Genomic DNA, 15052 nt, shown 5'->3' with positions numbered 1-15052 from the left:
TTCTTTTTCATATTCTTTTCCATTATGGTTTATCACAGGATACTGAATATAGTTCCCTGTGCTATACAGTAGGACTGTTGTTTATCCATTCTATATATACTAGTTTGCATCTCCTAATTCCAAATTCCCAATCCATCCCTCCCCCAACCCCCTCCCCCTTGACAACCACAAGTCTGTTCTCTATGTCTGTGAGTCTGTTTCTGTTTCATAGATAAGTTCACTTGTGTTGTATTTTAGATTCTGCATATAAGTGATATCATATGGTGTTTGTCTTTCTCTTTCTGACTTCACTTAGTATGATAATCTCTAGGTCCATCCATGTTTTTGCAAATGGAATTATTTCATTATTTTTTGTGGCTGAGTAATTAATATTCCTTTATATATATACCACATCTTCTTCATCCATTCATCTTTTGATGGACATTTAGGTTGCTTCCATCTCTTGGCTATTGTGAATAGTGCTGTGAACATAGGGGTTTATGTATCTTTTTTGAATTATAGTTTTGTAAGATCTGTTTTTTTAATGTAGGTGTATATAGCTATAAATTTCCTTCTGAGCATTGCCTTTGCTGAATCCCATAAATTTTAGTATGTTGTGTTTTTATTTGCATTCATCTCTACATATTTTCTAATTTTCGTTTGTGATTTCTTCTTTGACCCATTGGTCGTTTAAGAGTTTGTTGTTTAATTTCCACATATTTTTGAATTTTCCAGTTTTCAAGTTTTATTCCATTGTGGTAGGAAAAGGTGCTTTGTATGATTTCAGTGTTGTAAAATTTATTGAGACTTGTGGCATAACATATGGTCTATCCTGGAGAATGTTCCATGTGTACCTGAGGAGAATGAGTATTGTGCTGGTTTGGGGTTGAGTGTTCTGTATATGTTTATTAAGTCTAGGTGGTTTATAGTATTGTTCAAGTCTTCTATTTCCTTTTTGATCTTTTGTCTGGCTTTGTACATGATTGAAAGTGAGGTGTTGATATCTCCAACTGTAATTGTAGAACTGTTTGTCCTTTCACTTGTGTCAGTTTTAGCTGCATATATTTTAGGGGTCTGTTTTTTAGGTGTATATATGTTTATAATTGTTATATTTTCTTGATAAATTTACCTTTTTATCAATATGTAATGTTCTTTGTCTTTTGTAACAATTTTTGACTTAAAGTCTGTTTTGACTGATATTAGTATAGGCACTCAGCTCTCTTTTGGTTCCTATTTGCTTAGAATATCTTTTTTTCATGTTTTCACTTTCAATCTATTTTTGTCTTTGGATGTAAACTGAGATTTTGTAACCAGCGTATAGTTTGATCATGGTGTGTTTAAAAAAAAAATTTAGCCAGTCTGCCAATCTCTGCCTTTTAATTGGAGAGTTAAATTACATGTAATTACTGGTAAGAAAGGTCTTCTGCCATTTTCCTGTTTGTTTTCTATATACCTATATATGTGTCTTATATCTTTTTCTTCCTCATTCCCTCCACTACTACCTTCTTTTTTGTTTAATTGCTTTTATCTAGTATTCCATTTTGATTTCCTTCTCATACCTTTTTCACCATATGTTTCAGTTACTTTCTTGCTGGTTATTCTGAAAAATATAATTAACGTCATAAACTTGTAAGAATCCAGTTTGAATCAATACCTATTAGCTTCAACATTATACAAAAAGTCTGCTGCTATACATCTCCATTTACAAATTACATATTTGTATATTATGTGCCCTTTAGCATAGACTTATACTTTTTTTTTTTTTTGCGGTATGCGGGCCTCTCACTGTTGTGGCCTCTCCCGTTGTGGAGCACAGGCTCCAGACGCGCAGGCTCAGCGGCCATGGCTCATGGGCCCAGCTGCTCTACGGCATGTGGGAATCTTCCTGGACCGGGGCACAAACCCGTGTCCCCTGCATTGGCAGGCGGACTCTCAACCGCTGAGCCACCAGGGAAGCCCTATACTTATTTTTAAGTGTATTTTTCCTTTAAATTGTATAGAAAAAAAAAAGAGGAGTTATGAACCAAAAATACAATAACTCTGACTTTTATATTTACCTAGTTACCTTCACCCTTATTTGTATTTATTTGCATTACTACCTAGCATGCTTTTATTTCAGCCTGAAAAATTCTATTTAGCATTGTAGAACAGGTCTACTAGAGACAAACTCTCTCAACTTTTGTGTATATGAGAATGTCTTAATTTCTCCTTCATTTCTGAAAGGATAGTTTTGCCACATAGAGAAATTTTGGTTGAAAGTTGTTTTTTCATCACTTTAAATATGTCATTTCACTGCATTCTGGCTTGTATGGGAAATCAGCTGAAGTTTGAGGATCCCTTGTACATGACTAAGTGCATCTTGCTTGTTGCCTTCAAGATTCTTTGTCTTCTGATGGTTTGATTATAATGTGTCTCAGTGTGGATATCTCTTCTTGTTGTTTGTTTTTAATAAATTTATTTATTTAATTTTGGCTGCATTGGGTCTTCATTGCTGTGTGTGGACTTTCTCTAGTTGCGGCGAGCAGGGGCTACTCTTCATTGTGGTGGCTTCTCTTGTTGTAGAACACGGGCTCTAGGCGCAAGGGCTTCAGTAGTTGTGGCACGTGGGCTCAGTAGTTGTGGCTTGCAGGCTCTAGAGCACAGGCTCAGTAGTTGTGACGCATGGGCTTAGTTGCTCTGCGGCATGTGGGATCTTCCCGGACCAGGGCTTGAACCCGAGTCCCCTGCATTGGCAGGTGGATTCTTTCTCTTTTTTTTTTTTTTTTTTTTTTTTTTTTTTTTTTTTTTTGCAGTACGTGGGCCTCTCACTGTTGTGGCCCTTCCCGTTGCGGAGCACAGGCTCCGGATGCGCAGGTTCAGCGGCCATGGCTCACAGGCCCAGCCGCTCCGCGGCATGTGGGATCCTCCTGGACTGGGGCACGAACCTGCGTCCCCTGCATCGGCAGGTGGACTCTCAACCACTGCGCCACCAGGGAAGCCCCGGCAGGTGGATTCTTAACCACTGAGCCACCAGGGAAGTCCTGGATATCTTTGTGTTTATTCTATTTAAAATTTGTTTAGCTTCTTGGACTTGCAGATTTGTATCTTTTTATGAAATGTGGAAGTTTTGGGCCAGTATTTCTTTGAGTATTCTTTCTGCTTTTTTCTCTGTCTTCTCTCCTTCAGGGACTCTGATTTTACATCCATTGTTGTTGTCTCATGGGTCTCAGGCTCTGTTCATTGTTCTTCATTCTTTTTTCTTTCTGCTCCTCAAACTGAATAATTTCTATTGATCTTACTTTAAAGTTTGTTGATTCTTCTTTCTGATCTAATCTTTTTTTGAAACCCTGTGGTGAATTCTTAATTTCAATTATTGTACTTTCCAGCTCCAGAATTTCTTTTCTTATATATGTAATTTCTATATCTTTATTGATCCTCTATTTGGTAAGACATTTTTATCCTAGTTTCATTTAGTTCTTTTTCCATGAATTGCTTTAGCTCATTGAGCATATTTAAGACAGTTGATTTAAAGTCTTTATCTTTGGAATTCCCTGGTGATCCAGTGGTTAAGACTGACTCTGTGCTTTCCCTGCTGGGACCTGGGTTCCATCCCCGGTTGGGGAACTAAGATCCTGCAAGCCACGCAGCGCGGATTAAAAACAAAAAAGAAGCCTTTGTCTTTTATGTCCAGTATCTGTGCTTTCTTAGGGACAGTTTTCCTTCCTTCCTTCCTTCCTTCCTTCCTTCCTTCCTTCCTTCCTTCCTTCCTCCCTCCCTCCCTCCCTCCCTCCCTCCCTCCCTCCCTCCCTCCCTCTCTCCCTCCCTCCCTCTCTCCCTCTCTCCCTTTCTTCCTCCCTCCCTCCCTCTCTCCCTTCCTCCCTCCCTCTCTCCCTCCCTTCCTTCTTTTCTTCTTGTGAAAGGACCATACTTTTTTGCTTCTTTGTATGTCTTATTTTTTTGTTGTTAAAAAGTGGACATTTTCAATATTATAATGTAGTAACTTTGGACGTTAGATTTTTCCCACTACTCACAGTTTGTTGTTCTTGCTGTGGTTTGTACTTATTTGTTTGTTTAGTGACTTTTCTAAACTATTTTTTTAAGACTGTGTTCTTTGTCTCCTTTACTCTTAAGTTGCAGTCAGCCTTTATCTATTTATCTACTTATTTATTTTGGCAGCGCCGGGTCTTAGTTGCGGCATGCATGCGCGATCTAGTTCCCCAACCAGGGATTGAACCTGGGCCCCCTGCATTGGGAGTGTGGAATCTTACCCAGTAGACCACCAGGGAAGTCCCCACAATGAGATATTGCTTCACACTCATTAGGATGGCCAAAACAACAAAATTACAAGTGTTGATGAGGATGTGGAGAAATTGGAACCCTCATACACTTGCTGAGAATGTAAAATGATGTAGATGTTATGGAAAACAGTATGACAGTTCCTCAGAAAATTAAGAAATAGAATTAGTGTGTAATACAGCAATCCCATTCTGGGTATATGTCCAAAAGAAATGAAAGCAGGTTCTTGAAGAAATATTTGCACACCCATGTTCATTACAGCATTATTCACAGTAGTTAAGAGGTGGAAGCAACACAGGTGTCCATTGACAAATGAATGGATTAAAGAGGAAAGGTAGTATACACATACATTGAAATATTATTCAGTCTTAAAAGGAAAGAAATCCTGTCAACTGCTACAACGTGCGTGAGCCTTGAGAGTGCTATACTAAATGAAATAAGTCAGTCACAAAAAGCCAAATATTTTATGATTTCCCTTATACGAGGTATTTTTTTTACATCTTTATTGGAGTATAATTGCTTTACAATGGTGTGTTAGTTTCTGCTTTATAACAAAGTGAATCAGTTATACATATACATATGTTCCCATATCTCTTCCCTCTTGCATCTCCCTCCCTCCCACCCTCCGTATCCCACCCCTCCAGGCTGTCACAAAGCACCCAGCTGATCTCCCTGTGCTATGCAGCTGCTTCCCACTAGCTATCTACCTTACGTTTGGTAGTGTATATATGTCCATGCCTCTCTCTCGCTTTGTCACAGCTTAGGGGTAAGACAGGAATAAAGACACAGACCTACTAGAGAATGGACTTGAGGATATGGGGAGGGGGAATGGTAAGCTATACCAGGTATTTAAAGTAGTCAAACTCACAGAAGCAGAAAGTAGAATGGTGATTGCCAGTGGTTTAGGGAGGGACAAATGAAGGGTTATTGTTCAATGGGTAAAGAGTTTTACAAGATGAAAAAGTTCTGGAGATCTGTTGCACAACAATATGAATATAGTTAACACTACTAAATTCTACACTTAAAAATGGTTAAGATGGTACATTTCGTTACATGCTTTTTACCACAATTAAAAACTTTTCTTCTTTTACTATCATTTTACTGGGGTGTTAGGAGAGAGCAGAGGTAGTTGTGTGTGCTCAGTCTGACATCTTTAACAGGAATGTGATGCTGGCTTTTTTGTTTGTTTTCTCTGCTTTTTGTTTCCTGTCTACTTTTTCCCACCTTCCTGTGGGTTAGATGAACATTTTTAGAATTACATTTTATCTGTATTATTTTTGAGTTCTGTTTTTGTAAGGACAGTCATGATGGATTTAGGATGCACCCTAATCCAGTATTACCTCACCTTGATTATACTGCAAAGACCCTATTTCCAAATAAGGTAAAGTTCACTGGTTCCAGATGGACATGAATTTTGGGAGGAGGGCATTATTTAACTCAGTATAGTCTTGATAGCATAAGTCCTTTTACTTTATTCTTCTTCAATGTTGTTTTAGCTGTTCTGGGCCTTTTACTCTTCTATATTCCTTATAGAGTCACCTTGTCAAGTTTGGTGAAAAACTATTGAAATTTTGATTGAAATGGCATTTGATTTATAATTAATTTGGAGAGTATCACTGTCTTTATAATGTTGAGTCTTCTTATCAATGAATGTGATATGTCCTAATTTATATAGTCTTCTTTAATGTATTTCAACGTAGTTTTGTAATTTTCTGTATAAAGATATTTCAGTCAACTTGCTGTCATAAGTGATAGAGTTTACATTTTTATTTGTTTGTCATTGGTTGCATTTAAAAGCAGTTGCTTTTAAATGTTTATTTAATATCCAGCAACTTCTCTGAACTCTTTTATTAATTCTAATAATTTCATCTGTAAAGTTTCTTGGATTGTTTGCATTTGCATGTTTTTACCATCTCTTTCTTTTGTCTCTAGCTCTGTTGCTATCTATTTCACATTATAAATGACTAGAGGACGGACACCTTTCTTTAATATGCTTTGTAGAGTAAATGGACATTGAATTGCATATTGAAAGATACGAAAAGAGACTCATAGCTGGTGTTTAGGGAAAGAAAACGTTTGGTATGTTGCACAGAGTTAGAGATGATAAAGGGAAAAGCAAATGTAAAGAGAGGGGAAAGGACTGAATTAGAGGATCAAGGATATGTAACAGAAAAGTAATTATTAACTATGCCTTCGTTAGGATGGGGCTACCAGTAAAGGACCTTGAAGTTCAGAGTTAAGAGTTTGTATATTGTTTAGAAGGTGATTGATAAAACTATACTGTTAGGAAACTCATGATTTTCATTCTAAAGGTCAGTGAAATTATTTAGTGTGCTTTTGATGGGCTTAAGGTTTAGACAAGACCTGAAAATCCAGGGCAAGAAATCTTATAATGAGAGGAAATGATCAGATAAAGGTTGGAGAGGAGCTAACTGTAGTGTTATTCACTTAAAAAGAATTAATGAATTAAATAAGCCAACTCTCTTATTTCTGAGACATCCTTCCTGTATCCCAAAACTAGATTAGGAATTACTTAAGGTGTTGACATGATGGCAGAAGATAATGCTGTATTGTTCAGAGGCAGAGAAATAAAGTGTTTGGAAAATTGTATCTTAGAGCACCAGGAGAAATAACGAATGACCTATTGTTTATTATTACTGAGACATCTGAGGATTAGAGAAAGCTGAGTAAGGGAGGATTGGAAGGTAAACGTCTTAAAGCCATTAAGGAAGAAACGCAGGCAATTATCATTCAATTATTGTTACACAATTATAATTGAACAAAATGTAAAAATACATGATCTATAAATGTTTAAAAGACAGCAAAATCACAAAGAAAAATAACTTAGAACTAAAAAAATAATAGGTTTGCTTTTTCTGAATTTTAACAACCTAATTTATAAAGTAATTCACAAAAAATGAAATCATCTAGTTAATTAAAAATAAAAAGGGGACTTCCCTGGTGGTCCAGTGGTTAAGATTCCGTGCTTCCAATGCAGCGGGCACGGGTTCAATCCCTGGTCAGGGAACTATCAATAGATCCCTCATGCCACAACTAAGAGCCCGCATGCCGCAACTAAAAGATCCCACATGCCGTAACTAAAGGTCCTGCACACCTCAACGAAGATCCCGCGTGCTGCAGCTAAGACCCAGCACAGCCTAATAAATAAATAAATATTTTTTTAAGAAGCCTCATACTGAACTCAAGTTAGTGATCAAACTCATTTTCAGCTGCAGTATCTAACTGAGTTTTAAAAATCATCTGTATAGTCTCATCGTGGCATTGTAAATTAGGTATTCGGTTGGATCTTCTATTTCTGGGCCAGTAGATGTAGCAGTGGCTGGAGTTTCTAGAGATTCCATGAGTTCTGGTCCCATAAGTCCGTTTCTATATGACCAATATACAACAGACTTACAGATCTACCTTCTTTGTGTTTTTTTGCCACTGTGTATTACTTGCAAAATGAGATGTTACCACTCCATGGAAGGCCAGGAACGTATTTTTTAAAGAGATATTTGTATAAATCTTAGTACTAAATACCCCATTAGAAATGTTTCATGAGGACAGAGATTTTTGTCTGCTTTGTTCACTGATATGTCTCTAAGGCCTAAAATAGTACCTAATAGATAAGACATGCTTAGTAAATATTTATCATTGAATATATAAATGAATGAGTGAACGGAGCAGTACTGGTAGTTAAAAGATTTTTTTTCGGTCATTACATTGAAAATATTGTGCAGGTTTCTTGAAAGATATCTTAGTATTTTGTAGCTTTGGTCTTATAAGTTTATTGTTTTGTATTCTTTTCTCCCTTAGGAAGTAGTATATAATGTAAGTACACTTGAAGGGATTGTGAGGGAAGAAAAAAAAACACTGAGGAAATTGAATAAAGACTCAGTACATTTAAATGTTCATCAAAAGTTTTACTTTCCAATTTTCTCTGTGTAAGTTAGTTGCAAGCCTCTCTACAGCAAGTGGGTATAAGCTGCATTATTCCAGTATAGCTACATAACTGGTGTAGCCCTGTGTGAACCTATGGGATCTGGGGCATGGAATGAGTTAAGCTTTTTCTGCTGAAATTTTTCTGCTGAAATGTCGAGAATGCATTTAAATACTTCTGGATTCTTGCCAGACCCACATTACCAAGACTGTTCTTTATTTTAGATTCAAATATGCAGTAGGTCTGATGTGCTCAGGCATGCATATTGAACTTCTACTTTCTGAATGTACTGTACTGTAATTCAAAGGGCAACTTTTTTGAAGCAAGACAGCTCTTTACACATTACTTATGAATAACTTCCCTCAGATCTTGGATTCTTAATTGAGGATCTGCTTCTGTAGTCTTACTCAGGTTAAACTTATAAAGGACTCCTTTATATGGATATAATCAGTTTCTGGATAGATGGTTTCTATAAATAGTGATGGGATATTTGGGTAAATTATTAGAATTAAGTTTTTTTTTCTTTTATGCCATTTCCCAGTACTTTGATGAATGAAAATTCTGTATGATATGACATTCACACAGCAACTGAGATGCTGATTAATCTGTAAGAGTATTTTCCTATGGCATCATTGACATACTTGTTCCTACCTTCATCTCAGTGGTAATTTATGTAAAGGAAATTTTTGTTGTTATCAAGAGATCCATTAAATTAACTTTCTAAATAAGTCTTATGACTAGATAGTGCTTTGGACACATTTCACGTTTTTTAAAGTTGTCTTAATTTTGAAAGGTATTCATTCATTTTTTTGCCCCCCTCAGTGGTGATTTTGTTTTCTTTGAATATACTCTTTTCTAATGCCTTTTACTGAATCTGGCAACCTACAGAGGCATTTTAGCCTGCTCTTTTGCTGGGCAATGATTAGTTTTCCCATTTCCTGTTACAAAGGACCTTTTAGTAATGTATTGTATTACCTTTCCATAGGTAACTAATGCCACACCCTGAATATTTTTTAGCTCCTCTTTATATAAATTGAGAGGTTTTGATAAGGATGAGTGGGTTATTTTGATGTACAAAACACTAAGTATGTCTTAAAGACTCTGAAATGCTATAGATTTTTTTAACGTTAAGAGAATCATGAATCTGACGTATCCTGTTTTTTTTTTTTAATATTGTAGAGCGGATATCTTCATATTCTCTGTTATAGCTTTGGAATAGAAGCCTACAAGCAGAATAAATATGAAGAAAGTTCTTTCTGGCTCAGGTAATATAATAAAATAATGAATATAAATTAACGATTATTATCACAGAGTTCAGTTAATACTTACTATAGGGTAATTTGGCAGTTTAAACATTTTCTGATTTCAAAAGTCAACATGCTAAATTTAGTTACTCCTTTAACATGTATTGTTTATTATTCTTATATGTTGCCAGTTGATAGAAAAATGTATTCTATTGTTAATAACATAAAAGCATGTTCTCCCTCCATTCCTCCTGTGTATCTTCATCAAGAATATGGAAATCCTTATTTTTTGCTTTGGTATGTATTGCTGTCTGCTAACCCCAGAGTATAAGGGCAGGTGGGTAAATAGTAGGATCACCTAAAATTATTAGTCTTAAGAGAATCTTGGTATTTTAATATCAGTTAAGTAAGTATATATTAAGCACTTACTATACGCTTAGAACTACACTAAGATTTGTACTGTTGTGTTGAATCTGGAAATACCAGGGAATAGTGCAAAATATAGCAACTATATGCAAGAATCCTGTGTTTCACTGAATACCTATGCCCAGTACAGGTCCTGACATAATAGTAGATACTCAGTAATTGCTAGTGAATTTCTGTGAAAAATCTATTTTTTTGGAGATGTCAGATAAAGTGCTTCGAATTTTCTTTTCCTTTTAAATTAATTAATTAATTAATTTTTGGCTATGTTGGGTCTTCGTTGCTGCGCATGGACTTTCTCTAGTTGTGGCGAGTGGGGGCTACTCTTCTTTGCAGTGTGCGGGCCTCTCATTGCAGTGGCTTCTCTTGTTGCAGAGCGCGGGCTCTAGGTGTGCGGGCTTCAGTAAGTTGTGGCTCGTGGGCTCTAGAGTGCAGGCTCAGTAGTTGTGGCGCATGGGCTTAGTTGCTCTGCGGCATGTGGGATCTTCCCGGACCAGGGCTCGAACCTGTGTCCCCTGCATTGGCAGGTGGATTCTTAACCACTGCACCACCAGGGAAGTCCCAAGTCTTTTGAATATCAGACGATTATGGAGTAAAATATAGCAAATCAATTCCTAAATGTTTCCCTTCTTTGAGTATGGGGTTAGTTCTAGTTATTTGGAGATATTCTTTTGATTAGTCTAACTATTGTGAAAATTACATTTACCATTAATGAAATAAATAGAAATATGGTCATTAAGATTATAGTACTCATAGGTGTATATATCTCTAATAAAATACTTATGCAAATAACTTGTTTATGTAAAAGACTTTTTAGAGCTCAAAGATTGATCAAACTCTGTAACGAACTATGCCTGACAGAGCAGGCTTATGCAGTTACAAGAGATATACTTGTCTCAATTTAGAATGTTTCATACAAGTGGAATATACCTGAAATGTTTATTGTAAATCACATTTATCAATTGAATTATTAAAAATATACCAAAGGAGCTAGCTAGTTTAGCATAGGTTTACAATAAGTTTCCTTTAAATGAACAACCTTTTTATAAAGTGAATTGAGTGAGTTCTATTCCAGGATTTGGCAGTATTTAGGGGAGCAGCAATCACAAAAGTTATGGCATCAACCTGTCAAAAGATTAGTATGCCAAGGAGACAGGAATGGGAAGGACAAAAAAAAAAAAAGAAAAAAAGGATACTGTGGTGCCATGGATGGCTTCTGGAAGCTTAAGACTATGGAGGTGAGCCTGTAGTTTATGCCAGAATGAACATAAACATGAATGCTCTCTAGCAACTGCTTATAAGAGTAGGCTGAGGCTTGAAGTGGCATAAATGTAGGTTATTATTGTATATGCCATGGATTGTTGATCTCTTATCTGTCATCATCTTTTTTAGAAAACCGTACAGAAGGAAAATATGACAGTGATAGAGCATGACTGATATTTATATCATAAGCTGACTATATCAGATTTTTACTCTGTTTAGTGTCTGTATTATTAGGAACATTATTTGACCCACAGTCATATTTAGATAATAATAAATTTATAGAGCACCACTATATTTTTGATTCTTTTTGTATTCTTGTCACTAGAATGAGATTGGGAAAAACAGGAAGGACTTGAATTCTAGCCCTAGTTATTATATATTATTTTAATCTTTCTGCCAGATTATTTTTCCACATCTCTTGGGGATATAAAAATAACTTAGTGAAGTATTGTCAAATGCCTTGAAAAGGGTTGTATTTTAATGTATTTAAAAAGAGGCAAAAATAATTATCGACATTGTGATACCTACTTTTTAGAATTATTCTAGAGATTAAATACGATGATGCATATATTGTAGAGTGTTTAGTAACATGCTTGGGAAATAGAAACTGCTCAATATATGGCAGTAGCTGCTGCTATCGCTAGGTGATGTGTTTGCTATTTACTGCAAATGGGCACTAATGTGACTGCTTCACTAGTATATTCTTAAATTTATCACAGTGAAATCAAACGTAGATTACTTGTTGACTTCCCAGGTAAAAATATTATAAAGACAGACACCCACATCTTTTTATCATATACTGCCATTCTTGGGGGCAGTTCTTCTTTGTGCTTTAATTATCTGTGTGTTGAGAAAACTGTTGGGAGCAGTTGGTGATACAAGCAGGAATGAATAGCTGCTAATTAAGCACCTTTCTCTGTAGGTTTTGTACTAGAAGGAGGGCATGGAAGGTGAGTGTACTTTCTACAGGCTTAACTCTTTTGAGAACAGTGGATATCTTAAGCTAGTGGTTACATACAATTTGGAAATACCCATTCAGTCTAAAAGGGAAACCCCTCATTTTTTCACAAATGGTAGGATACCAAAATTGCTGTAGTATATTAGAATTTTGTTGAAGTCGAAGCCTAGAACATAAAGGGTGGTAGTGGGTATTGCTTATAAAGCTCTTTTCTTTCTCTCAGTTCTTGTTAACAGATCTCAGTTTAGGACCTTGGTCAGTCTTTGTCTCCCTCTTGCCTTTTCTTTTGCTAAGAAAACTTCATAAACAGCTGCTGCTTTCCTTGATTTCTGCCACATTTTTTTCCGGGGGGGGATTTTTAAAAATTTTATTTATTTTTGGCTGCTTTGGGTCTTCTTTGCTGCATGCAGGCTTTCTCTAGTTGCAGCCAGCGGGGGCTACTCTTCGTTGCGGTGTGCAGGATTCACATCGTGGTGGCTTCTCTTGTTGCGGAGCATGGGCTCTAGGCACGCAGGCTTCAGTAGTTGTGGCACGCAGGCTCGGTAGTTGTGGCTTGTGGGCTCTAGAGCACAGGCTCAGTAGTTGTGGCTCACGGGCTTAGCTACTCCATGGCATGTGGGATCTTCCTGGACTGGGGATCGAACCCGTGTCCCCTGCATTGGCAGGCGGACTCTTAACCATTGTGCCACCAGGGAAGTCCCTCTGACACACTTTTTTGATTATGTCCCCTTATTAGAGATGCCACAGATTAAGAAGGGCCGCTATAATTCTGAATGAAATTGGGAATCCTTAATCTTACTTTACTGTTGGCGTCAAGGTACCTGCCTCAGTGTATTCAAATGACAAATTCAGTTAGGACTCCACAGAATATAAAATTTCAGATCTTTGAAACGAGCTTTGGAAATATGTTTAAGAGGTTTTCTTGTTTAATAAAGTACAGTTTTTCTTTTTCTCCCCTTTTGTAATTCTTGCTATACTGAGCTCCTCTGTCTGCTCCTGGCAGAGGCAAGAATAAGTAGGTGGGAAGAGACTCTTGATATAGAACTTTCTTCTGCACTCTAGGGGATTTGTTAGTGGCCTCTCAGTTGCCCTGGTAGAATTTAAATTTAGTGTTTAGTCTTTTAAAGTCCTATCTAACAATTTGGGCATATATTTTGCTGAACTTGGCTTTTTAGAAAAGGTTTACAGAAATTGCGCTCTAACTAATTAGTATTATACAAGAAGTACTGTAAACCAAACAATAGAAATGAGTCCAACTCAAAAGGCTTTGCAATTACACTGATTTACTGTAAAGACTTTGGAGATTATTTTTCCCCTGGGAGAAGAATGTCCTCATCCCCATATCTTAGTCATATTCTTTTTTTTATCATGATAGAATTTATTTATTTATTTTTAAAAACTTATTTATTTTATTTATTTATTTTTGGCTGCGTTGGGTCTTCATTGCTGCACATGGGCTTTCTCTAGTTGCAGTGAGCGGGGGCTACTCTTCCTTGCGGTGCGTAGGCTTCTCATTGCACTGGCTTCTTTTGTTGTGGAGCACGGGCTCTAGGCACGTGAGCTTCAGTAGTTGTGGCACATGGGCTCAGTAGTTGTGGCACATGGGCTCAGTAGTTGTGGCACACGGGCTTAGTTGTTCCGCGACATGTAGGATCTTCCTGGACCAGGGCTCAAACCCGTGTCCCCTGCATTGGCAGGCGGATTCTTAACCACTGCACCACCAGGAAGTCCCACCTTAATCATATTCTTTATCAAGGATAATTTTTCCTTGATTTCTAGTAGTTCTTTCTAATTCACTCCTGTGTTCCTTGGAGCTACTGGCTGGTAAACACTTGGGGAGCCTTACTTTTCCCCTTTTGCTATAAGGCCTATTTTCTAATTACGGCAAATTAAATTTGGGAGCGAAGAATCAAAATGAAAGGGTAATACCCATGGATATAGTAAAAATAATGTTTAAAACTTCTTTGCTGATTGGGGACTTCCCTGGTGGTCCATTGGTTAAGACTCTGCACTTCCGGTACAGTGAGCATGGCGTCGATCCCTGGTCAGGAACTGAGATCCCACATGCCATGCTGAGTGGCCAAATTAAAAATAAATAAATAGAATTAATTTATAAAAACTTATTTGCTGGGCTTCCCTGGTGGCGCAGTGGTTGAGAGTCTGCCTGCCGATGCAGGGGACACGTGTTCGTGCCCTGTTTCGGGAAGATCCCACATGCCGCGGAGCGGCTGGGCCCGTAAGCCATGGCCGCTGAGCCTGCATGTCCAGAGCCTGTGCTCCGCAACGGGAGAGGCCACTGCAGTGAGAGGCCTGCGTACCGCAAAAAAAAACCCCCCAAAAACAACAAAAAAAACTTCTTTGCTGATTAAAGCAGTTATATGTGCTAAATATAAAAATTTAAATGTCGCAGAAAAAGTAATATGGAAAGTAAAAGTCCCCTGTAATCCCACACTCATAAATGCTTAGTATTAACATTTTACTTTGTTCTTTTTATCTTTTTTCAAAAATAGTTTTTAAAAACTCTTAATATATTAAACGACAAGGAAAACGTGAGAATCCTTGACATGTATTTGGAAGATTTAAGGAGTTGAGTTTTTACAAAACGTATAGTAAATAAAGAAGGTTAGTGAAATGAAACTGAGCCCAAAACTATACACAGGAAAATTCCTAATTGGTGACCTCTTGTAGTAGAGACAGTGAAATAAATTGGGAAAATGACAGAAAACATTTGAATTGGATAGAATCCTGAAGAATTGGATAAAACCCTCAAAGTGTTTTGTAAAAAATAATCTAATATTGATCTTAATAACTGAAATTTAAATGACCCTGTTGCCTTAACCTACATGTCAGAGACTAAGTGCTAAATTTCTGAAGAGGAGAGGCCTTTGTAGGTTACCAAAAATGAGGATATTTCTCAGCTCCTTGTGTGAGAGGCCTGGGTTGCTTTTCTCCTCTCAGCATCCAAAGAAA

At 37.1% G+C, this 15052-nt stretch overlaps 1 protein-coding gene across 4 annotated transcripts in view; it reads left to right on the top strand.

Moving 5' to 3' along the window:
* TEX11 (testis expressed 11) overlaps positions 1 to 15052 on the top strand; it is a 385828-nt gene that overhangs the window by 129130 nt on the left and 241646 nt on the right. For all 4 annotated transcript variants that reach the window (XM_032620813.1, XM_032620814.1, XM_032620810.1 and 1 more), the window contains exon 9: positions 9374 to 9459. In XM_032620813.1, coding sequence (XP_032476704.1) covers positions 9374 to 9459 — 86 coding nt within the window. The remainder of the gene's footprint in view (positions 1 to 9373; positions 9460 to 15052) is intronic.

The sequence above is a fragment of the Phocoena sinus genome, chromosome X (assembly GCF_008692025.1).
Source record: "Phocoena sinus isolate mPhoSin1 chromosome X, mPhoSin1.pri, whole genome shotgun sequence".
NCBI lineage: Eukaryota > Metazoa > Chordata > Mammalia > Artiodactyla > Phocoenidae > Phocoena > Phocoena sinus.
Note: the sequence above shows the minus strand (reverse complement) of the source record. Positions and strands in the feature narration are given on the sequence as shown.